At 49.7% G+C, this 23,747-nt stretch overlaps 4 protein-coding genes and 1 non-coding gene across 7 annotated transcripts in view; 3 read left to right on the top strand and 2 right to left on the bottom strand.

Moving 5' to 3' along the window:
• The first annotated feature begins 740 nt into the window (after window positions 1-740).
• LOC117648714 lies at window positions 741-856 on the top strand. The gene has a single exon (XR_004587948.1). It is a non-coding gene; the product is annotated as a U4atac minor spliceosomal RNA (small nuclear RNA).
• Window positions 857-911: 55 nt separating this feature from the next.
• LOC117648335 (peroxisomal membrane protein PMP34) lies at window positions 912-4,034 on the bottom strand. 3 transcript variants are annotated; one of them, XM_034390808.1, is made up of 9 exons: window positions 3,914-4,034; window positions 3,055-3,140; window positions 2,904-2,964; window positions 2,756-2,822; window positions 2,530-2,681; window positions 2,337-2,447; window positions 1,998-2,245; window positions 1,839-1,906; window positions 912-1,743 (listed from the first exon to the last, which is right to left on the bottom strand). In XM_034390808.1, exons 1-9 carry the CDS (start codon window positions 3,990-3,992, stop codon window positions 1,587-1,589), a joined length of 1,029 nt encoding a protein of 342 aa, XP_034246699.1. In that variant the 5' UTR covers window positions 3,993-4,034; the 3' UTR covers window positions 912-1,586. The 3 variants fall into 3 exon arrangements, with proteins under 3 accessions (XP_034246699.1, XP_034246700.1, XP_034246701.1); XM_034390809.1 differs by lacking the exon at window positions 3,914-4,034 and adding an exon at window positions 3,392-3,581; XM_034390810.1 differs by lacking the exon at window positions 3,914-4,034 and adding an exon at window positions 3,204-3,327.
• Window positions 4,035-4,675: 641 nt separating this feature from the next.
• On the bottom strand, window positions 4,676-9,060 carry LOC117648135 (zinc finger protein 271-like). The gene is made up of 10 exons (XM_034390385.1): window positions 8,855-9,060; window positions 8,489-8,603; window positions 8,327-8,415; window positions 7,678-8,238; window positions 7,384-7,602; window positions 7,135-7,296; window positions 6,874-7,060; window positions 6,472-6,791; window positions 5,865-6,368; window positions 4,676-5,753 (listed from the first exon to the last, which is right to left on the bottom strand). The coding sequence occupies exons 1-10, from the start codon at window positions 8,933-8,935 to the stop codon at window positions 5,112-5,114; spliced, it is 2,880 nt and encodes a 959-aa protein (XP_034246276.1). The 5' UTR covers window positions 8,936-9,060; the 3' UTR covers window positions 4,676-5,111.
• Window positions 9,061-9,089: 29 nt separating this feature from the next.
• Window positions 9,090-12,323, top strand: LOC117648136 (peptidylprolyl isomerase domain and WD repeat-containing protein 1). The gene is given in 13 exon segments (XM_034390386.1): window positions 9,090-9,304; window positions 9,307-9,355; window positions 9,534-9,636; window positions 9,709-9,905; window positions 9,991-10,078; window positions 10,162-10,267; window positions 10,354-10,572; window positions 10,663-10,974; window positions 11,049-11,185; window positions 11,273-11,370; window positions 11,482-11,667; window positions 11,779-11,930; window positions 12,019-12,323. Coding segments are annotated over 13 exon segments (1,872 nt in total). The 5' UTR covers window positions 9,090-9,223; the 3' UTR covers window positions 12,163-12,323.
• Window positions 12,324-13,100: 777 nt separating this feature from the next.
• The window catches only part of LOC117647938 (protein shank), a 102,566-nt gene continuing 91,919 nt past the window's right edge, over window positions 13,101-23,747 (top strand). Inside the window, exon 1 of the mRNA XM_034389935.1 lies at window positions 13,101-13,694. The gene's annotated coding sequence lies outside the window, so the exon portion shown is untranslated. The remainder of the gene's footprint in view (window positions 13,695-23,747) is intronic.

A 23,747-nucleotide genomic window follows, 5' to 3' on the forward strand; every position in this document is an offset into this window, starting at 1 on the left:
GAGGGGGAGGTTGGCCAGGGGTGTGCAGTGATGCGTGTCACGCCTGTGGGGGCGGCAGGGCGGGCCGAGGTGCCAGGTGGAACTCGAGGGGGGGGGGGGGGGTCGTACTTCAGACAGGACGCGAAGAGCGCCTCGCCCACCTCCTCCTTTCAACGAGTCTGACGTAAGCGAAGACGACAACAGCGAATTAGATCGCCAACCAACTTGGCCAGCCTGGCGCTATTGTTGCCCCCATCATCCAAGCTGCGGACCCCCAAGCCCCAAAGAGAACAAGCGAGCCTATGTGAGGTCGAGGGATGTCATTTGGACCTCGGCGACTTCGGCTTGACTTGCTGTTCTCCCTGGGTTCGCAGGTGGCCAAAACTCAAGACGCGTTTTGAGCTCCTCAGAGTCGCTAAATGGGACTCAAACAGAGCGTGCGATCCCACCAATGGATCGCTCTCCGAACGAGGAATCCACTGGTGGGGTCTCACGCTCGGTTCTAGTCCCATTTTGCGACTGTGGAGCCCAAAACGCGCCCACGTTAGTGCGTCGCTGCGAATACCCCACGTCACCGGAGATTGCTGCGGGAGCGGCAGGGAATGCCAGAGACGGCGCTACCCCGCGCTGCCGACAGCGGCCTGCGAGTGCAGCTTCCGGTGCCGGCCGCTAGATGGCGTACAGAGCTAAGGCATGCGTTGCCCGCTCGGGGCTTGCTACGGTCGCGCGCTGCGTTTATATACCTGACGCCGCTCGTTCTAGTCTTCCTTGTCTTGGGGAGCATTATGTCCAATGATTGTCTAGAGAGGGCATAGATGCTGACACCAATATTTAAACCGCACGCGCCCAGACATGTCTGAGCGCAATTTTTGGAAGCCCCTTTACTTTACAAGGGGCATAACAAGAGAGATGGAAGTAAATGAGCAAGAGGGTACTGTTTCGCATTTATTGTTCACATCACTGAGCCTTACGCTAATTGTTGATTTTTTTTCATGAATGCCTTGGAATGGTACATTTCCAAGACGTTCGACCACCAATGAATATTAAGTAGGGAGTACACCAATCACCAAAGAAGTCAATTTAATATATGGTTGAATAGAGGGCTAAGAGAGTAACACCTCAGCACCTCAGATAGAATATAAAGCTGCACTCTTTTGGTCGACAACATATATCACTAAAGTAAAGTTAATAAAAATTAACTAGAGCTTAAAACATGCGGACACCCGCTTAAATAATTTGGCATCTACTGACTAGCGTAGCTAACAGTCCCAGCTCCAGGGGCCCAGCCTTCAGACCCAACATCCTCACTCAGGGCGCGGGAAGGCAACAAACTCGACAAGATGTGTAGGTCCCTGGTCCCCTCTGGAATGTTTTCTGGAGCCACCCCTGATAGCTTAAATTTTTTTAGAAAACAGGCATAGGAAATGCCAGGAAGTCATGGAAATAATAAAAAAACAAAAATATGCAAATTGTCAAATCACAAAACAAAAACTATCACCAATAGTAAAAAAACTTAAAAAAAAAAAATGACTTTAAAAAAGTGAAAATAAAAGAGCAAACTAGCTTGAGCTAGTTTTTTCAACTTTGCAAAATGTACTTCAGGTACTTTATTTTCTTTGAGCAGCAAGCTGTTGGTTGCGGAGAAGAAGCTTGAAAACAAATGCAACAATCTGCTCATACGTCATGAACATGAGAGCAGCAGTAAAGATTGTTTGAAGGACTTTGGCCTCCATTCCCTTGTACAATCCCTTTATGCCGTACTTCCTAGAAACAAAATGAACAAGAGCGATATGAGTAAATCCATCAGAAGCTCTTAACATACTTGATTTTGGTGTGTAACACATGGTGACAGAACCAACCTCAGGATATAAGATGTCAGCTCTAAACTGCTGGCATCTGCCTTCAAGTCAGGATATTTATGACCATGCTGCAACAAACAATACAATCCATGAACATAATGAACATACACAAATTTTACTTGAGCAGCAACATGAGTATGTTTTAAAATTTATACTCACGCGCATCCGCGTCTGGACAAGTTGAAGTGGATAGGTGATGAGTGTTGCAATAGCTTTAGCAGTTGCTCCAACAGCAAAGAACGTGAGTGGGGAAATCTCACTGGCTTTGCGACCATCCAGGATGTACCTCTTCAAAGTTTCATACACCATGAAGTGTATTGCTGGATTCGACACCAAAACCAACGAAGGGCCTGTTCCACTCCACAATCGAGCCGCACCTTCAGTTTTCACAATTTTGATGAGTCCATCTGAATGGAAAAATTGACTTGTTTAATAATCACAGAAACAGATCTAGACACTCATTTTGATGTAACTATATGAAGTAACAATGAAATTTACCAATGAGACCTCGATAGGCAGGTTTCTCCTGTTTTTCCTGACCAACGCCTGCCATCTTTAGCCTTGTATTAACAACCCACAATGGCGTTGTGGTGAGAACGTTTATAACACCTTTAAAGAAAGAAAGCAAGGACTAAGCATTCACTCAATGGGCCATTTAAAAAAAAAAAAAATTTCAGATAATATACTTTACCAGCTACTGATGCTAGGAAGAGGTCCCTTGCAGCACTCTGGCCAACTGATGAACTACTAAGAGATTTAAGTCCATGAAAAGAGTAGAAGTAGACGAAATTTGAAGCACAGATGCTCTGAAGAACTGGTACAGCCCCTCGATACAAAGTTTCACTGAAAAATTAAGTTACCAGTGAAAAGGAACATCAATCTGTCTGAATCAAATTAAACTTCAAGAAAATACTCACAATCCTTCCTCTTCGACTAGCTCTTTTATGACGGCAAAGGTATTTTTGGCTTTTCTATCTTCTTCCACTGCGACAAATTTTTAATTTTTAATTGAAAACAGGACAGGATGGCTAATTTAAAAATTCCAGCCCAACATTAAATACTTACATTGCAAGCGTGATCGCACTGTGTCCAGTGGATAAAATACTGTCATCCCCACAACACTTCCCTAAACAATTGAAAGGTGAAAAAGGGAATTATTCAGATGCTTATTGAAGGCTCTTTACTGAAAGGAAGAAATTTGAGGAACAATACTTACCGTGGCACCAGCTATAGCATGAACAAGTGTCTCATATGTAAACAGTCCTTTTTGCGGAGCCATGGTCAAGTCCTCTGCGTCGCTCTCTGAAAATTTGAAGAAGTAGATATTTTACTTGTTCGAAAAAGCTTAAAAATGTTTGAAGATACCTGCAAACTTATTCAGCTAGCTGAGGAGTACAATGAATGAAAGTAGTTGCTTTGTCATACAGGATATCAAGAGGTGGCAAAGTACAGGATCAAAGTTCTAAAAGCAGACAATCTCAAGTAAAACTGAGCATCTAGATACGGCTCTGGCGGCGACAAAGTCCCCCCAAAAAAACTATTTGCTGACTCACCTCCAATTAAGAGTGAAAAGAGTAGGACGAGCAGAGCACGTCTACACTATGAGCAGCTTTCCTGCTTCAACTGGCCTCTCTTTTGGTCTCGAGAGTCATTCTTGTTTACGTTTTCACTTGACACTCGGTCGGTTGTGACACTAACCCCTTCTTGAACAGACGACTGAGGCCGACTGCAGCCGACGCAACCCCCTCCACCCTTCACCCCCGCCCGCCCCCTTAGACTATCGATAGATCGATTCACCAGTCGAGAGTGCGTCATACCAACTCACTTACTCACGTATGACATAAGCAACCTCAACTTTGTACAACAAAAGCTTATTGTGATCCAAAATGGGACGCAAATTGTCCCAGTTTTTGGCATGTCTCACCAACGTAGATATCGCCAAGGCCCTTACTTGACCACTGATCTACGTTTCAGCAAGGCAGGTTGGTGAACGTCGCAGCAGCGCCGCGCCGCGGGACGCTTCGAACGAACGGTATTCATGGACATGGTCATCGCCCGAGTGAACAATCACTCACCCATGAGCCACGAAAGGAAATAATACACGGTCGTCCATGACAGGGAGACGTAGAGTTGTCGAAGCGTGACATGCTGCATGCCACTCTCTGGCCGGACGGTCTGGTCCAGTCTCGTCGGGTCGGACTGGTCGATCTGCGGCTCCAGCGCCACTACACTGCACTGCGGTCCACCACAAGAAGCGGAAGCGCGGAAGACACTCGCTGAACTGCCCGGGGCGCAGAGATAAGAGGCGAGAGGCCGAGAGGCAAGCCGTTACCAGCATCGCACAGTGGATCAGAAGACCGGTGGAGGCGGCCAAAACGCTAGACGCGTTTTGAGCTCCAGAGTCGCTGAATGGGACTCGAATCGAACGTGTGACCCCACCAATGGATTCCTCGTTCTGAGAGCAATCCATTGGTGGGATCACACGCTCGGTTCGAGTCCTGTTTAGCGACTCTGGAGCTCAAAACGCGTCCAGAATTTTTGCCGCCTCCACCGGTCTTCTGGCCCACTGTGCATCGACAGCAAAAACAAAACAAGAAACCGCAATCCATCTGCGGTGGATCCAGGCCCGGCCTGGGGGAGGGGCAAAGAAGAACTGTTGGCCTGCGTGCCGCTGCGTACAGGGGCAAAGTGGGGCGTCTTGCAGTCTTGCCCACCTTCTACGCCAGGGGTCAAGTTTCTTCCACTGGGCCTCCACTGAATCGGGCGCGGTGCTCGCGGGGGGAATTTTTCAGGCGGGTTGTAGGGTTGTAAAAATATTTCCTCAAGATTCCAGCCAGCACTTTTAAAAATAGAAAATCAGCATTTATTGAAGAGCTGTATATGGGATACACAGCAATGCAAAGGTAACAGTTACAAAATTTACAGGGCACAAATGTAACAATATAACAGCAACAGTTCTTAAATGTAGGGCACCACACACAGAAATGAGACACATTCAGATTTTGGAGGTAGATTGATCTAATAAACACACCTTCCTCATTCAAAGAACATGGAAGGAGAAGGTATATTTAATATTCAAATGAACATGATATTTCTGATCAGTTGACCAACCTTTCCTGCAGGTCACACATAACAAACTCTTGAAATTGACAAGAGTGAAAATTATAAATAAATAAAATAATAAAAATACAGCAAATATTTACAATAAGATTGTAAAAATCAGTCAGTACAATAAAAAAAGCTTCACAGTTACAAATTTGAAAAGAGATACTGCTAACAAGTTGAGTATTGAGCCAAATTAGAATCTTCAGAGATGTGCCATGATTGATGAGGTGGTAAAAGAATACTATGGCAAGGATCAAGGGGTGTGTAGCTCAGAGGTGCTAACTCATGAGGGTGGTGTGGATGGTGGTGGTGTTGCTGTTGGGTTACACACATATTGGCTGGCGAATCATAAACATTGTACATGTCTGTCATTGTGCTGATGTCAGCTTGGCTTGTTTTGGGATCCAAAACATGAGCTTCTGTGAAACTGTCAACAGATTTGACATGAGCAACTGATGTATGAGCATGCAGCAAGCTGTCCGTATAAACATTGCTGTGGTCCGTCATTGTTCCGATGTCTGCTTGTGTTGTGAAAAGCGTATTGTGCTCCAGGCCAGTTATCAGTGTCATGACCGGCTGAGACGATGATTCACTGGATGCGATACTCATCAGCATGGGCCCGTGGTGATTGTTTATATCAGCATGTGAGGTGGTGCTCATATCCATGACCGATTCTGCGTCATAAGGCATTGGTTCCACCAATTCAAACTGTGGAAGCTGAAGAGACATAACATGATGGGAGCCAGGTGGAGTCGAGGTATAGACCAACTGAGTCTTGGCATCTGAATAGTTCAAGCCATCATAGGCAACCTGCAAAGTTGAATAAATTTTTTTTTAGAAAATGGCAATAATATCAACTAGAAGTTGATTTGCTATGAATTCTCATAAATCTTGAACAGAGAGGATTTCAAAATTAGTTACCTGCAGGTTGTAGGGATCAACATGTTGATCAGAAATTGGAAGATCTGACACAGACATGGCAACCACTTGATCATCATTGTTTACAGTCAATAACTGCACACCAGGGTTTTCATGTTGCACTACACCCACTGGATCATCTGTAAATTGCTCTTGAGCTTCTGATATGTCTGACTTGCTTTGCGTTCCTTTTTTGCTCTTACAAATTTTCTTTTCCTTAACAGGTTTTGGCTTTTTCACCAAGTTACCGCTGGCATCTTTCACCAGACGCTGAACTATTCTGCTGTTTGGCACGCTTTTGTGAGCCGTCTCCTGATGCCGGCGCAGGTGGGACATAAATTTGTATGACTGCTTGCAATGACATACATACATGCGGTCATTGGAGTGAGAGCGGAAGTGCCTCCTCAGATCATTTTTACGTTTAAAGGACTTATTACAGACATGACAGTTGAAATTCCTTTCATCAGAGTGGACAAACAAGTTGTGGTCCTTGAGAGTGCTTAGTGCCTGCAAACAAAGGAAGACTTGTTTTAATTCAGATGCAAAAGAAAAGGAAAAGGGGGCGGAGGCCGTAGAGGCAAAGATATGTATGTATTTATGATTTCAATACCTGAAACGAAGCTCCACATTGGTCACAAACAAACTGCTGTTCTTGAGAAGTGTGAAGAGCTCGATGGCGTCTCATATTAACTTCATTATTTGTTTTATGATCACAATAGGAACAGCTGTATATTTGCTCACTGTGAACACGACTTAAATGCTTAGATAGTAAACCAGGTGACCTAAATTGCTTTCCACATTGATCACAGATAAGACTTGCTTCACAACCATTTTCCACAACAATGCCATGCTGATTGCGCATATGACTGTTGCACACTTTTTTAGTGGAAAATGTTTTGAAGCAGTATTTACATGATATAGCTCCAGGTGCTGAAAGAAAGAATTTTACTTAAATAAAAACAATTAAAAAAGAAAAACAGCAATTACTTTATTATTATTATTTAGTGCTTACGCTTGTGGGTATGGGAGTGGTCTCTCAGTTCTGCAGAAGTGTGAAATCTTTCATCACATTTATCACATGCAAAGTCTACACTAAGCCCTTCAACCTGATGTCCATCTTTTCTGTGCTCAAGAACTCGTGCCTTTGTTGGCAGTATTTGATCGCAAGTGATGCACTTATATTTTGATGATTCATGGCTCTGTAAATCAATAAGACTGCATTAAACTGAGGCAATTTTGAAAGCAAACCTCAATATCTTAATGCAAAACTTACAGCCATATGAACCAGGTACTGCTGCCTTCGAGTAAAGGTTTCTGAACAATCTTCACAAGTCAACAATTTATGAGTTTGTGTATGGGCTTTATACTCTTCTTCATCTTCCAAGTATGTACCACATGTGATACACACTATCTGCCCTTCAGTGGTGTGATGAAGCTGAGCACAAAACAAAAATCAATTAATCCCACCAAAAACATTAATAAAACCTTAGCTGTAAAGAATATAACCAAAAGGGTAATTTACCTGCAAGTGGCGATGAAGTGTGGACTTTTTAACAAACCGCCTCTCACAGCCTGGTATGTTACAAACAAAAGCAGCATCAGCAAGCATGACAACATTATGGGCATCTGCCATGTGGACCACAAGGTTTTTGCGATTTGTGAAGAGTGCAGGACACATCTGGCAGTTGTTGCGGTTATGACCTTCAACATGATTGTTGAAATGTGTGCGGCAGGAAAAAACCTGAATATGAACGTAATTGAAGTTAGCAATAATAATCCATGACTGAAGTCATGATGGGGAAATATTGATACATACCTCCTCACATTGTGGACAAACAAGAGTTTTACTGACACAGAAATCTTCAAAATGAAAATCAAGAGCCAACAATGTATTGAAACTTCTACGACAAGCTCGACAGGAGACAGGAGTTGAGACATGACGGTCTAGATGAGCTAACATTGCTCGGCGGCTCTTCACTTTGGCACCACATTCTGAACAAGGTAAAGGAGCTTCTCTTTCTTTCTGATCTTTTTGATTTGATGTGGCTGGTTCGACATCAGAGGCAGTATTGTCCTCGGAGCAAATATGATCATCACTGGCAATTTGGTCCTCACATAACGCAGCTTTGGAGACTACTGATTTTCTTGGGTTGTCTGTTGAAGCTGTGACTGGTTTGGTGGGCTTCTCATTGCATATTTTATCTGTTTTGCTTGAGCTTTCAGTAACTTTGGAAGATTCTGGTTTTGACAAATTGCTTTTGTCTGATGAGGCAGGAGTGGCATCACTTTTGCTATAACTTATGACATTAACTCGTTCATTTCTACTGATGACAGAAACCTGAATCGATGATGATGTAGCGGATGCAACTTGCACTTCCTGAAAGCAAAAAAAATAAAAGACTGTCAACGAACCCACTCACTAGCTGGAGTGATCCTTTGCATAGCAAGTTTGAAATATTATTTACCTTAACTGGGCTAGCCTTTTCTTCATTTGAAGGTGCTTTGGAGGAGTTTCCAGAATCTGGTTTTAAATTTAAACTGGCTAAATCGGCAACTAGAAATGATAAAATGGATTAGTGAGATACGATAGGGAAAAGCCAACAAATATCTTCATTGCGTGTACTTACGATTAAGCCCTAGTTTGTGAACACCAAGAACATTGACACAGTTCTGGAGGTAGCCATAAGCCTCACTTCTCTCTGTAGTCTCTAGTCTTGAAATTGTTTCCAACATACCGCTCACCTAAAATTTAGAAAAATGAAAAACCAATGAACAGACAAGAAACAACTGCATCGTAAGTGAGGAGACGTAGAGGTATGTCATGGTACAAAAAATACACAGAACAGAAAAATAACAAAACGTGCCAGAAAACAGGTTTCTAAAAATTATTTTAGTGAGGAAATGAATCAATGCATTGCGTTTCCAGGAAACGAAGAAAAACATTGCTTTAAAAAGAATCTGGCTAAGGTCATCCTATATTTTCCACAACAAACCTTTTTCTTGAAGGCTGACAGAGACATGGGCTTTTTGCGGGGCTTTGCGGGCATCCGCATGTATCTGCCCAGCACCCGCATTGTGGATATCGAGTCTTGACGACAGTTTTACTAAAGAGAACGACATGCAAAATCAAAAAAACACAGAAACTAGTGACAGCTGTCCAGGTTAGGTTAGGTGGATCTCGTTTCGTTGGCGACCCCTCGCTTATGGATCGATGTATCGACATTCGTTTGACAATCGATCAGTGTGCGAGAAATTTTAAAAAGTGATGTTAACCAACAAGTAACCAACAACAACACGCAACTGTCAGCGTGTTTTTGAATTGAAACGCGTATTTGAGGATTTTGCATTGATACCGCGGGGCCATGGCGGAAGAAAGTGGCTCTGGCGAACCTTCCAAGAAGCCGAAACTCGATGACAATGACGGCGACGGCGACGACGAGAAGGCTGGGTCGGCCCGATGCCGAGCGAAGCCGCTCAACCCAAGCGCAAAAAGAGTAAGTTGTCATTTGCTTGGGAACAATGGGGCTTGTTTCATCTCTTGAAGCGTTTCCATATTTTGTCCCAGTCGCTCAGACGACTCAACATGGCATCAGTCTTCACTTCTCCACACATACATAACCTTCAATTTGTTGGGGTCCTTCGACACTGATTATGGTTTTTTGTATGTTTCAGTTCTTCAGTACGAAAAGCTTTACCTTGACAACTTGCCAAGCTCCGAGGTCTATGAAAAGAGTTTCATGCATAGGGATGTAATCACTCATGTCATTGTCACAAAGTAAGTTGAAATTCTCAGTAATTTTATCTTCTCGTAAACACTTTCTCTTTAACCCCCCCGTTTTGTTTTCAGGACAGAATTCGTTATAACTGCAAGCTGTGAGGGCCACATCAAATTTTGGAAGAAACAACCAGAGTCAATCGAATTTGTCAAACATTTCCGAAGCCACCTTGATACTATCACGGATGTTGCAGCAAATGCTAATGGAACACTATTTGTTTCATGTGGGGCAGACAAGGCTTTAAAAATTTTTGATGTTGTCAACTTTGGTAGGCTTGTGCACCTCCCCAAAGGTTCCTTTTTTAAAAAAATGAAATTTTGTTTTTATGTGGGTACTATATTGGATTGTTGCAGATATGATCAACATGATAAAATTGAGTTTTGCTCCCAATCGAGTTGAATGGATCCATAGTCCTGGCGATGCCATTAACGCCCTGGCTGTGTATGTATGAGATAATGATAGTCTTTGATGTCCAACCAGTTTTCATTAAGTTCCAGCTTATTTTTGAAACCTTTGTTCTGTAGGTCGGAAGCAGGCAGCCACAAAATCTATGTATTTGATGGCCAAGGGAAGGGTACACCTCTGCACATACTGGATAAACTTCACACCAAACCAGTGGTCTGCATGAAAGTATGTGGCTTAAGGTTCTTACTTGAATTACAATATTTGCATTTTTAATTGTGAAAGCTTGTTCTTATACACCTGTTTTGTTTCAGTACAATGCTGCCCTATCCATTGTTGTTTCTGCAGACAAGACAGGTATTGTGGAGTATTGGACAGGCCCTAAAACTGATTACAAGTTTCCTAAAAATGTCACTTTTGACTCAAAGTTAGACACTGACTTGTTTGATTTTGTCAAGAGTAAGACATATCCTGTTAGCATTGCTTTCCCTCCTCAAGGAAATAAAATGGCCATACTCTCTGCAGATCGGAAGGTTTGTCATTTTCAATTCATCCTTACTGAGTTATTCATTGATTTGACATGTTTTTACATATTTGTTCTCTAAACCTTTTTTTCTTTGAAGGTTCGAATTTTCAATTTCCTGAGTGGAAAATTGAGTAGAGTGTATGATGAATCACTGTCATGTTTTGTACAAATGCATCAAGCTAAACAACAGTTACCCAACATGGAATTTAATAGGAGATTAGCAACAGAACGAGAACTGGAGAAGGCTGATCCTCCCACATTTGGCAATATACTGTATGATGAAAGTGGTCACTTCATCTTGTACACTACTATGCTGGGAATTAAGTTAGTTAACACCTACACCAACCGGTGTGTTATGTTTATTGGAAAATCTGAAAATTTACGACCGCTTCATATTGGCCTTTTCCAGGTAAAGATTTCGCTGTTTGTGATTGGCTTTTTCCTATTTGTGTATTTTATTTTCCATATCATTCTTTTTCTCAGGGCCGTGCTCGTAGGACAAAAGCTGCTGTGACTGTTGAACTTGAAGCTTCAGAAAATCCCACCTTGGATAATGTTCAGTCTGATCCAACATTGTTTTGCACTGCATACAAGAAAAACAGATTTTACCTCTTTACAAAGTAAGGACATTTTGTTTGCAAGATAATAACACTTCTTCTTCATTTCTTCATTTTGTGAGGTTTGCTTGAATGAAATTTTTGTTTTAGGAATGCCCCTGACGACACAAAAAGCCATGACAACGAGAGAGATGTTTTCAATGAGAAACCATCTAAAGATGATATTATCGCTGCAACAGAAGCCACAGGTGAGATCATATTTTGGTATTTCATTTGAGGATAAAGTTTTGTATTGACAATTGACAATGTCAATTCAGTATTAGCCCAAGTTATATGCATTTTTCTTTTTTAAATTTTAGGTATTCAAAGGGTCTATGAAACAGCCATTATTCATACTGCAATGGGAGACATTCACATCAAATTGTTCCTAGAATGTCCCAAAGCAGTTGAGAACTTCTGCGTTCATAGCAAGAATGGCTACTTCAATGGTCACATATTTCATCGTGTAATCAAGGGTTTCATGGTTCAAACCGGAGATCCAACAGGTATGTTTAACTGAAACTGAGAGCCAACTCATTCCGGCCATTCTCAGCTATTTTATTGAATAAAAAAGAAGTTAGTTTTTTTGAACTTATAAATTTGTTTGTTTGTTGCAGGAACGGGAACTGGAGGTGAAAGTATATGGGGCGGAGAATTTGAGGATGAATTTCGACCTAACTTGAGGCATGATCGCCCGTACACTGTGAGCATGGCAAATGCTGGAGCAAATACCAATGGAAGTCAATTCTTTATCTCTGTTATTCCAACAGTAAGTGTTGCTCTATTTAATTTTAACTTGTGATGATTTTCAACCGTGTACAAAAGACACATTATAACAACTTATTTTTTTCCCTCAGCCTTGGTTGGACAACAAACACACTGTCTTTGGCCGAGTGGTCAAAGGGATGGAGGTTGTGCAGAACATCAGTAATGTTAAGACCAACCCCAAGACGGACAAGCCCTACGATGATGTACAAATTATTAGTGTAACTGTGAAATGAAGTGAAACAATGCAGGCAGAATCAAAGAAACTGTAACAAATGAACTCAGATTTGTAAATTTAAATGTCTCAACTGTTCAAGAGTCATCTTCCGGCTGAATTTTATCTCTAATCACTGTGCTACAACGCCAAAATAAATAAAGTCCGATTTTAAAATTATTACCTTGTGGCACTTTGTTTCCAGACCTAGCGCACACTCCCAGCTGAAATATTAAATCTGGTAACATGGTGGTGTGGTGGGCTGAAGGGTAGACAAAAAGTGCTACCTGTACTCTTGTACTTGTTTACCCTGGTGGACGTTGCCTACGCTGTCCTGGCTGCGGGCCCCGAGGCCTTGCGGGCGTGTTCTCCGCATCCTGGACCTGCCCTTCGCGACTACCTCGCCGTCGTCCTGGAGGCCCTGCCGATGGACTGCCAGCATCTGTGCCCTTCGACGACCGCAACGACGAGGAAGCCAAGGTAAGTACGGCATGGCGAGTACTTCAGTGGAACCAACGACTGTCTCTCTCGCCTTTTGATGGCGGTTTCCGAGGGAGGGGGTTGCGCAGTGGGCCAGACGGCCGGCGCAGCCGGCCAAAACTCCAGACGCGTTTTGAGCTCCAGAGTGGCTAATCAATCCATTGGTGGGGTCACACGTTCGGTTCGAGTCCCATTCAGCGACTCTGGAGCTCAAAACGCGTCCGGCGTGCTGTCTGCCGGTTGGCGGCTCGGCGCTTTGCAGGTGGCGCCCCCTGCGGCCGCGGCCTTCCCCGGAAGCGCGGGAGCGGCGCCCCGTTTCCGCCGCCTCGGCGCGCGCTGCTCCAGCCGCTCCCCTTTCCCTCCCCGTCCCGTCCTTCCCTGGCGCGCCGCCGCCCCGTTCGGCGCTCGGTTCGGGCCGGGCTCGGCTCGGCTCGGCACGGTCCGTCAGTCGATGGCGTTGCCGCGAAGCGCGAGGTTGATCCGTCCCGCCGCGCCGCGCGTGGGCGTTCGTACGTGCTTGTTTGTGCAGCCCCGCGGTCCCCGTGGCTGACGGCTTGCCTGCCGTGTCGGCGTGCTCCCTGCCGCCCCTCCGTGGACGTCGTGGAGGCGGTGTCGTCTCGTCTCGCGAGCCGCCCCGCCGGCCTGTCAGCGGCCCGTCGCCGGAGGGAGGAAACTAACCTCCAGATCCAGGGAGGCTGCGCCCAACCTCCGTTCGGTTCGCGATTCGCGCCGCACGAGGGCGCCGAGACGAACCGACAGCCGTGTGAGGAGTCACCGCCTCCGACTCGTCGACGGCGACCTGTCCTCGCCGCGGCCTCCTCGACGGCGTCCTGACGGTGTCCTGGCGGACGTGTCCTCACCGCGGCCGATCACCCCCGAGGTTAAGGGCCGCCAACCACCCCCACCCCTCCGCGCCTTCCGCGCGCGCCGTGGTCCCGTCCTCCGTCCTCCCCAAAGTGATCCGAGCAACGAAACCCCTCAACTCCGAGGATTAACCGAACGACTGCAGTGCCGCCGCCTCGCCGCTTTGTGACTTTGGATACCTCGCTCGCTTGGATACGCCATAGAACCAAGGTAGGTACACTGGGCGATGCTGGGCGGGGATGGAATGCGATGAAATCTCTGAGACTGGGGCAGCCGCCCGACCGCTGCGAGTGCTGGTGCACTGGCCTCTCGGTTGAGTTTGCTTCCTTGGTGGCCGTGGTGTCGTGTCGCCGCCGGTTGGAAACTGTCAACCCTCGAACGAGGTAACCGTTGATCACTGAATGAACCCGCCGAGATGTGTCTGTGTGGGAAAGGGGGGGGGATTGAACCCCGGACGGTTAGACGAGGTCAGGCCACGCGTGCTGGGGGGCTGGGGGCGGGGCAGGGGGTGGGCTTGCTCGCCAGCCTTGCAGTGTTGTGCCTTGACTCGTTTTTGCGCTGATGGGTCCGTGGGTCGTCTTCACGTGGCCGAGGCCTTTCGTCGCGCACTTGTGTTTGTGTCTGGGGAGGGAGGGGTATTTGAATAGGGCGGAAATCAGGGCCACTGTACGACGAGCGGCGGGGCGGGGCGGGGCGGGGCTCGCTCGTTTGCATCCCACTGGTCACGGATTCTCAATTCCACCGGACTCTCTGGCAGGACCGAAGGGTGTACTGTGGGCCAGAAGACCGGTGGAGGCGGTCGAAATACCGCACGCGTTTTGCGCTCCAGAGTCACGAAGCAGGACTCGAACCGAACGTGTGACCGCACCAATGGATTCCTCGTTCGGAGAGCAATCCATTGGTGGGGTCACACGTTCGGTTCGAGTCCCATTTAGCGACCCTGGAGATCAAAACGCGTCCTGGAACGAGTTCCCATTCAACCGTACCGGCGCACCTGCACTGCAATCCGAAATCATCATTAATTTTTGTTTCTAACGGTCGCTGTACCGCGCGTTGCCCTGCGCATCCCAGCTGGTGCGCTCTGTCTTGCACTTCGGCCTCGGCTCGCCTCGCTGTCTCCAAGGCCGCCGAGTCGACGGCGAGGGTGGCGGTGCGTTGCAGTGTTTGCCACAACATCTGTATTGGCACGCGCGCAGCGGCAGTGCCGCGAGGAAGCGGAGCGTTGCGGGGCGCACAGTGGGCCAGAACTCGAGGCGCGCTTTGAGCTCCAGAGTCGCTAAACAGGACTCGAACCGAGCGTGTGACCCCACCAATGGATTCCCCGTTCGGAGGGCAATCCATTGGTGGGGTCACACGTTCGGTTCGAGTCCCATTTAGTGACTCTGGGCTTTCATAACGCGCGCTCCTGATTGTTTACAGTGCGTCATCACCCTGCTGAGCCGGCGCCTGCTCTCTGACAGTGGCTTGCACCTTAGGGATGTCTCCCTCCCCCCTCCTCTCCATCTCTCTCCCTCCCTCCCGAGGGTGGCGCCACCCCGCAGCCTCCCACAGCCACCCTCCCGAAGGGCTCTCGCCGCAGCGCCAAGCAGGAGCGAGGGTGGCGTCGAAGGGTCGCTCCGAGAGAGAGAGAGAGAGAGAGAGAGAGAGAGAGAGAGAGAGACGAGAGAGAGACTGCAGCGCGTAGCACGCGGCGGTGCAGTGCGTGCCAAGGTGCGCGTGCTTCGTCTTACGCTGTTTATTGATTGCCGCTGCAGCTCGAACTGCGCTCTCATCGTCGCTCCGTCCCTCTCGCACTCGCGGGCCGTCGCGCCAGCGGTGCGAGAGAGACAGCGAAGCCCTTTCTCGTTTTTAAAGCAGTGCGCTGTACTCTTTTGCACGGCGGGGCTGTGTTTGGGTTCAGCGACCCGCAGGGCCGGGCCGGGCATGGCACAGTGGGCCAGAAGACCGGCGGAGGCGGTCAAAACTCCCGACGCGTTTTGAGCTCCAGAGTCGCTACACAGGACTTGAATCGAACGTGTGACCCCACCAATGGATTGCTCTTCGAACGAGGAATCCATTGGTGGGGTCACACGTTCGATTCGAGTTCCATTAAGCGACACCGGACCTCAAAAATAGTCTAGAGTTTTGGCCGCCTGCACCGGTTTTCTGGCCCACTGTGCATGGCCGGCTCCGCCGGCGAGGCCTAACCCGTCCAGCAGCTGATGCCGAGACTCGTTTTCGTCGCTCTGTCTCTCTCGCTCCTGTAGGAGGCGCCCCATGAGTGCGAGAGAGACGGAGCGACGGTCTCTCGGAATCAGTCAGTGTGCATGCAGCCCGGGCCGCGGGGCCGCGGCCAGGAATAGTATGTCCGACTTGACTCGTATCGACTGCAAACGGGAGAGGTATGGATGGATGGATGGATGGCCTCATGCCCGCAGGCAAGACTCGAAAAACAAAAAGAGAAAAAAATCGATATATTTACCTGTGCGTCTTTTTTTGCCACCGCACTCTGCAAGCCAAATTTCTCAATTGACATGCATCGCGTTTATGACGGCTGGGTTGTGTGCTCTGTCTATCTCGCACTCATGGGCCGTTCTGTAAAGGGTGCGAGAGAGCAATCCATTGGTGGGGTCACACGATCGGTTCGAGTACTGTTGCGAGGGCGAGCTCTAAACACGTCTACAGTTTTGGCCGCCGGCGCCGGTCTTCCACCCACTGTTCACTCCAAAGTTCACCCCCCACCCACCCCTCCCAAGCACGTGCCGCGGCCCCCGCACTGTAAAGTACACACTGTTGCGAGGGCGGACGGGGTGCGGCTGGGGATGCAAGGCGGACAGACAGACAGACAGACAGACAGACAGACAGACAGCAAAACAAAGGACAGGGGACGAAAGGGGTGAGTGACTCGGAGAGTGCGGGCTGGAGAGGGGTGCCAGCCTGCACTCTGCACTTTGCGTCACCTCCAGGGGAACGGCACACTATAAAAATGAAATGTCGCGTCACCAGTAAAGGAAATTGTACGTGCGACGTGAAAATGTGCATTTTATTGCTTTACGTTGCTTTATCTTGGAGCCCCCGGTGCAGACCGCTGCGGTGCATGCTTTCGCTCACGTCGCAGGCATGCATGCTAGGGCCGCCAGGGCACAGTGGGCCGGAAGACCGGTGGAGGTGGCTTAAGTTCTAGACGCGTTTTGAGCTCCAGAGTCGCTAAACGGGACTCAAACCGAACTTGGGCCTTGTGACACCTCTTATGGATTGCTCTTCGAACAAGGAATCCATTGGTGGGGTCACACGTTCGGTTCGAGTCCCATTTAGCGACTGTGGAGCTCAAAACGCGTCTGGGATTTTTGACCAGCGCTCCACCGGTCTTCTGGCCCACTGTGCAGGACTTCATGAAGAATTGGCCGTGCTGGCGTGTGTTTTATCCTAGAAAGTTTTCACTGGCGGCAGACAGACAGACAGACAGACAGACGGACAAGCAGACAGCCCCGCCCCTGATTTGTCTGCTTTTCTATGCGGCGACAGGCCCGTCATACAGGCGGGCGGTCCCTTCACGAGGCTAGGCCGGCAGGCCGTATGGTTCCGTCTCTCTCGCACTCTCTCTTGTCGCCCGGACGCCCCGTGAGTGCGAGTGAGACAGACAGACCGCTGAGGCGTCAAGGCGGGCGATTAGTGACTCAGCCTCCTGGTGGCCGCACAAGCTGCACACGGCGTCGTCGTCGTCGCAACCGCCGCAATCGCGGTTGACAATCGCAATTACAATCGCAATTGCAATCGCCATTGCAATCGCAAATTGCAAAGCAGGAGGCGCGAGGGGTGACCCACTGTCAAATTTTACGTACAATGATTGTGTGAATGTACAAGAATGTGCAAGATTTCTGGCGTTTTTGCCACACATGTTGCCTACTTACAGGCGTTTTTGCCACCTGAATGTGGAATGTGGTCAAATTTTGTACAATGAATGTGTGTAGCTGTTCCCCCCTCGAGGAGGCGTGTGCAGACGGCCCGGTAAGTGGGCTTCCGTCTGTCGACCAGTCACACTGTCATACCCGAGTGCCCCCCCCCCCGTTCGGTACGAAACGGGAAAGGGGTCTAGCTTGATATTCGAACGCTCTTTTTCAGCGTCTTGCCCTCTAGAGACGGATGGGTGCTGGTCGGGAACGCTCACGCACACACGCGCGCGCGCGCGCACACACACACACACACACACATACATACACACACACACGCTCTCTCTCTCTCTCTCTCTCTCTCTCTCTCTCTCTCTCTCTCTCTCCCACACATTCACGCACTCGCACGCTCACCGCGTTGTGATGAATGTTCGCCGTCACCAAACCGTCTCATCTTGTAGTCTTATAGGCCCTCCCACGTATTGCGGCCATTTGTGTCTGTGTGTGCGGGCCTCGCACACACAGACACGCACACACAGACAGATGGAGCACACTGTGTGATGCAAGTGATGGCCCTTCGATCACGTTCGCGTCATGAGAGAAATTTGATGGTGGCTGTGCCCTGCTTCGAGGCGCGGAGGGCGCCGGCAGTCCGTTAGAGAGACAGATTCGGCGATTGGAGAGAGACGGTTTGTTTAGAGCGACGTAGAGAGATGGCCCGCGCATTAGTAAGAAAGGCACGACCTGTGTATTGGTTCGGAGGCCTCGAGGGAGATGTACTATTTAGAGGGAGAGAGACGGTTGGTTTAGAGGGACGGTTTGTTTAGAGAGACGTGGAAAGATGGCCAGAGAGGCGCATTAGCAAGAAATACACGACCTAGACATGATTTGGTTCGGAGGCCTCGAGGGATGTAGTTAGAGGGAACTGAGGTTGGCAAGAGCGGAGAGAGAGAGAGCGAGAGAGAGAGCGCGCGCAGAGAGAGAGAGAGAGAGAGAGAGAGAGAGAGAGAGAGATGTCTGGCCCTGGCTGGCTGCACTTGACGACGCGGCTTGCGCAAGCCTGACTGCTTATTGGCTGGGCTGACAGACTAGGTCCAGTGTTCGGGCTGTCGCCGCCTGGTGCAACCAGCGAGGCTGGCACAGGCACAAGCACACAAAACGAACGCCTTGTCGGGATACGAACCCTCGAACCGCCGGCCAGCAGACCTGTGGAGGCGGTGAAAACCCCGAACGCGTTTTGAGCTCTAGCGTCGCTAAATGGGACTCGAACCGAACGGGTGACCCCACCAATGGATTGCTCTCCGAACGAGGAATCCGTTGGTGGGGTCACACGTTCTGTTCGAGCCCCGTTTAGCGACTCTGGAGCTCAAAACGCGTCTAGGGTTTTGGCCGCCTCCACCGGTCTTCTGGCCCACTGTGGGCGCGACCCCGCCGCTGCTTTCCCCGCACGTCTGTGGTTTACTACATTCAGAGCGCCTGGGCTTGGCCCTTTTCGACACGGCAAAGTCAAGTCGTCCTGGACGAGTTGCCGGCGGGTTGCCGGAGTCGGCTCTTGGTGTGCCGAGGGCGTGCTTGCTCGGCACTGTCTTTGGTCGCGCTCGCTCCGCTGTCGAGGAATGCGCACAGGCTGCACTGTAAAGCATGCCGGCCGGCCAGACCCCCTCCGTGCAGGTCTGCCGAAGAAACCGCCTCCTCGACGAAACAAAAATTAGAAACGTTTGATGAGTCAGGATGTTTCTGAACGGCAAATCTCGTAGAATTTAACTCTTGAACCAAGTTGTCTCCAACGTTTGTGACGTGCGCCAATCCGTCGCGTAGACACCTCCATTGAATTTTCGCTGGCGCTTCCGTGCTTGCACCTCCCTCAAAAGATAGTTTCGTGACCACTTGCAACACGTGAATTTACTTGAATATTTTATGAGAGTTCTCTTATGCTGGAAGTGGATTTTCCAGGTTTGAGAAACGACTTTTTTCACAGTGCCCAGGGCGCAGGGCTCGCGGGGGCTCGGCCGTGGCGCCACGGTTGACTTCCAGCACGCCTCCAGCCTCGCCTCCAGCACTCCAGGGCTCCCTTTGTCTGCAAGGCCGGCGAGGCCCCAGTGTCGCACCCTCGGTCCCTCGGTCCTCAGCCTGAGGGCCTCAACCTCCACGTCGCGCGTTGCTAGGCACCCGCCGGAAGGGCGCGCAATCCACACGGTTGAAACGAGAAAAAACAACAAAAAAAAAACATAAAAAAGCAACAGCAACAAACATTAAAAAAGCCAAAGAAACAAACATCAAAAAAGCAAAAGAAACAAACATCAAACAAAGCAAAAGAAACAAACATTTCACAAAGCAAAAGAAACAAGCATCAAAAAAGGCCAAAGAAACAAGCATCAAAAAAGGCCAAAGAATCAAACATCCTGCACGCAAAAGAAACAAACATCCTACAAGCCAGAGAAACAAACATCCTACAAGCCAAAGAAACAAACATCAAACGAAGCAAAACAAAACATTCAAAAAAGCAAAAACAACATCAGCATAGCCAAAAAAAAATAAATCCAAAATGCAAAAAAAAAAAACATTCACAAAATTGAAATGGCGGTAATATAACATTCATTCATGGATTTTTAACTAAAGCAAATTGTTTGAAACTTTAACAGTTTATTCTCAAATGCTCGTCGGCCTGATCCTTACTCATATCTCTTCAGAGTGCATGTTGATACTCGCACGCTGCGCGCGGCACTGCTCCTGCGCTGTATAGGAACAGGTGTGCGGCTGGGCGTTGTACTCACACACACACACACACACACACACACACACACACAAACACACGCACACGCACGTGTCGCGGAGGGACCTTGATGAATGAAAGGCGCAACCGCGGCGCGCGAGACATTGCCGCCCTCGTATCTTTCATTATCGACTATTTTTATTTTTATAGCCTCCCCCTTTCCTGTTGCGCGCGCGCGCGCGGCCCGACGACACTTTTTGTATTACTTTTTCTTTTCCCACCTCGGGGAGGGGCCTGCACTTTGACAAAGTGAGACAGTGTTCACACTGAAATACTCTACACTCTCTCTTAAACCCGACGAAGTGTTTAAGGTCTCTCCAAAGAAAATAGTTGGATACGAGTTATGCTGAGAACTTGATCCCCTCACAGTTCCTCGTTCGGAGAGGAATCCATTGGTGGGGTCACACGTTCGATTCGAGTCCCATTTAGCGACTCTGGAGCTCAAAACGCGTCCGGGATTTGGACCGCCCCCACCGGTCTTCTGGCCCACTGTGCCGCGCTGTGCTGCGCTGTGCCGCGCACGGTTAGACAGGGTAAGACGCCCTGAGCCCCCGAGCCCCGCGGGTGTGCCTGACCCAGAAAGCGCTGCAGGGCTCATACACTGTTTACTGTATACTGTACACTGTATACCACAGGTGGGGTGGGGCGGGCACCGCGCCCCGTAGAGCTGCAGGGGAGTCATTTCAGACACCTTGCGGCGGGTCAGTGTGAACGCAAACAGACCTCCAAAAAATAAATCATTGAGTGTTATACTCACTGGTAGCTCGAACTGGGCACGGAACAGCAGCCCGGTATGTATGACACGGGCTTTGGCTCGTATTTGCAGTGCAGGGTTGCGCGGAGCGTGGCGAAGCCGTACCGTACAGCCAGACCCTGCCAACGCCGTGGCGCAAGCTATCCATCACACTGGAAATTATCACAATGACTTCATTCCAGGGCAGAGCAAACCGCACTTATCACATTCAGCCAAGCTTAAAGACACCAAGGAAAACAAAACAAAAAGGGGGGAAAAGGGCACTGGATTGGAGTTGAGCACAGAGCACACGTCCCTGAAGCCTTACCTACCCCACTCTACGAAGCTTGCTACCCGCGTATTGGCCTAGCGTAGCAGTGCAGCAGCCTAGCCGAGCGCAGCCCCACCGTTGCAACCCGCCGCCCTGCTGGCCTACATCCCCTGCGACCCCCACACTGCACAGTGGATTTGCCAGAAGACCGGTGGAGGTGGCCAAAACTCTAGACGCGTTTCGAGCTCCAGAGTCGCTAAACGGGACTCGAACCGAACCTGTGACCCCACCAATGGATTGCTCTCCGAACGAGGAATCCATTGGTGGGGTCACACGTTCGGTTCGAGTCCCATGTAGCGACTCTGGAGCTCGAAACGCGTCTAGAGTTTTGGCCGCCTCCACCGGTCTTCTGGCCCACTGTGGTGCACTTGTCGGTGTACTGCACGGTCTGCATGGGGGAGACGCGGTGCCGCGGCGCACCGGACGGCCCACTCAGTCGTGATTGGTCGCGTCCGCCCGCGTCCCCGGCAGCCCTTCGGCAGCCCGCACACAGAGTCGCTTTCGTCGCTCTGTCTCTCTCGCACCCGTGCGGCGCCCCGCGCAGGTGCGAGAGAGGCGCGGAGCGTCGAAGGCGACTCTCGGAATCAGTCGGCTGCCTCCGTGCGCCTCCCTGCGCCTCCACAGGCTGCTGCGACAGCGTCATCATACATGGGGGAAGGCCAGTTAAGCCGCCCAAAACAAAAAAATATAACTTTGCGAAAAATAGGTGAAAATTTTTGTGAAAACTGTGATTAAAATGATGCAACGAAATAGCACGGCAGTTGGAAAAGGGAAAAAAAATAGCGGAAACAGCACGGCAGTAAGAAATAGCGTGTGAAACTTGGTAAGGTTTGAAAAATAGTAAGCTAGTGTCGAGTAGAAATTGGGTTGAACTTGGTGAAAAAGTCGGCCTGGTTGGTGGGGGAAGGATGGGAGAAGCACGTTGGATGTCCGGCCGGGTCGGCCGGACGGATGGCGGTCTTGTTGGACCGGAGCAGCAGACTGATTCCGAGAGTCCGTTTTCGTCGCGCTGTCTCTCTCGCACTCATGGGGCGTCCCGTACAGGTGCGAGAGAGACAGAGCGACGAAAACGGACTCTCGGAATCGGTCTGCGGCAGCAAGCGGACGCCCCGCCCGGCTCCGCGTGCCGCGCCTGGTCGAGCACGCCGGTGTCAACGCAGACCGATTTCGAGAGTCTGTCTCTCTCGCACTCATGGGGGGTTCCGTATGGGTGCGACGAAAATTACTGCCGTAATCAGTCGGCTGGTCTAATTGCCGGCCTGGGCGGCGGCCACCCTGGTACGTCCTGGTCCACCCCACGGGCCAGAAGACCGGTGGAGGCGGTCAAAATCCCGGACGCGTTGTGAGCTTCAGAGTCGCTAAATGCGACTCGAACCGAACGTGTGACCCCACCAATGGATTCCTCGTTCGGAGAGCAATCCATTGGTGGGGTCACACGTTCGGTTCGAGCCCCATTTCGAGGGGTCCTATTCAAAAGATCTTATCTGGGCGTTCCCCCGAAGACAATCTTATCTTAAGCGCCTGCAAATTTCACTCATTTTGATCAATCAGAATAAATACGACGGCAAGCGAAACATATTTCTAAATGCACTTTTGGTTTCTCCTCGCTACCATCTGTAGATTCACGCGATCAAACTCACCAATTATATTGATATGTAGCTCTCTCAAATGAACAAACTATGTAAAATTCACATGCGTTTAAGATAAGATTTTCTTCGGGGGAACGCCCAGATAAGATCTTTTGAATAGGACCCCTCGATTTAGCGACTCTGGAGCTCAAAACGCGTCCGGACTTCTAGCCGCCGCCACCGGTCTTCTGGCCCACTGTGCATGCTGGCCCATCCTGGTCCACCCCGGTCCATCCACCGCCCGACTGCCTTACTTTTCCGGCGTGCGTGCGAGGGCGCGGACGACGCCAAGGTGTTGTTGTTGTTGCCCAGGTTGAGCGAAAGTACACGGCGGCACTTGCTTCAGCATCACACCTGCTGCAGGCCCTGCAGGCCCTGCATGCTGCTTTCTCGGCGAGCAGTGCGTCGACACGCACGCCGCACAGTGGGCCAGACGGCCGATGGATGCGGCCGAAATCCCGGACGCGTTTTGAGCTCCAGAGTCGCTAAATGGGACTCGAACCGAACGTGTGACCCCACCAATGGATTCCTCGTTCGGAGAGCAATCCCTTGGTGGGGTCACACGTTCGGTTCGAGTTACACTTAGCGACTCTGGAGCTCAAAAGGCGTCCGGGATTTTGACCGCCTCCACCGGTCTTCTGGCCCACTGTGCGCAGCACGCACGACGAACGGGACGCCTCCGGTGTCGCCGCAGTAATCTTTCTCCTTTTTTATGCCGTCGGTCTTGGCGCGTGATGCAGGGGAGCGGCTGGTCGCACCCTCACGGGGCGCTCCGTAAGCGCGACAGAGACGGATGCCGGCGGTATTGTCTCGGCCAGCAGTCCGGCGGCGCCTTCGCCGTCACGCCCTCCCTTGCACAAAACGAAATTCGCCATTTCCTACCGCAGCCTGGCCGATTCCAGCGCGCTGCTCGTCGCTCTGTCTCTCTC

This window comes from Thrips palmi, unplaced genomic scaffold (assembly GCF_012932325.1).
Source record: "Thrips palmi isolate BJ-2018 unplaced genomic scaffold, TpBJ-2018v1 HiC_scaffold_3, whole genome shotgun sequence".
NCBI lineage: Eukaryota > Metazoa > Arthropoda > Insecta > Thysanoptera > Thripidae > Thrips > Thrips palmi.

What these genes read in the sequence shown, in the direction of transcription:
- LOC117648335 (XM_034390808.1), bottom strand. Translation starts at nt 3,992, where the DNA reads ATGCAGCATGTCACGCTTCGACAACTCTACGTCTCCCTGTCATGGACG. An exon ending in TTTCCTTTCGTGGCTCATGG is followed by an intron (nt 3,141 to 3,913) that starts GTGAGTGATTGT and finishes TCAAATTTTCAG; the next exon opens with AGAGCGACGCAGAGGACTTG. An exon ending in TGCCTATCGAGGTCTCATTG is followed by an intron (nt 2,246 to 2,336) that starts GTAAATTTCATT and finishes TTTTCCATTCAG; the next exon opens with ATGGACTCATCAAAATTGTG.
- LOC117648135 (XM_034390385.1), bottom strand. Translation starts at nt 8,935, where the DNA reads ATGCGGGTGCTGGGCAGATACATGCGGATGCCCGCAAAGCCCCGCAAA. An exon ending in TCACAAACTAGGGCTTAATC is followed by an intron (nt 8,416 to 8,488) that starts GTAAGTACACGC and finishes TATCATTTCTAG; the next exon opens with TTGCCGATTTAGCCAGTTTA. An exon ending in AGTACCTGGTTCATATGGCT is followed by an intron (nt 7,061 to 7,134) that starts GTAAGTTTTGCA and finishes ATTGATTTACAG; the next exon opens with AGCCATGAATCATCAAAATA.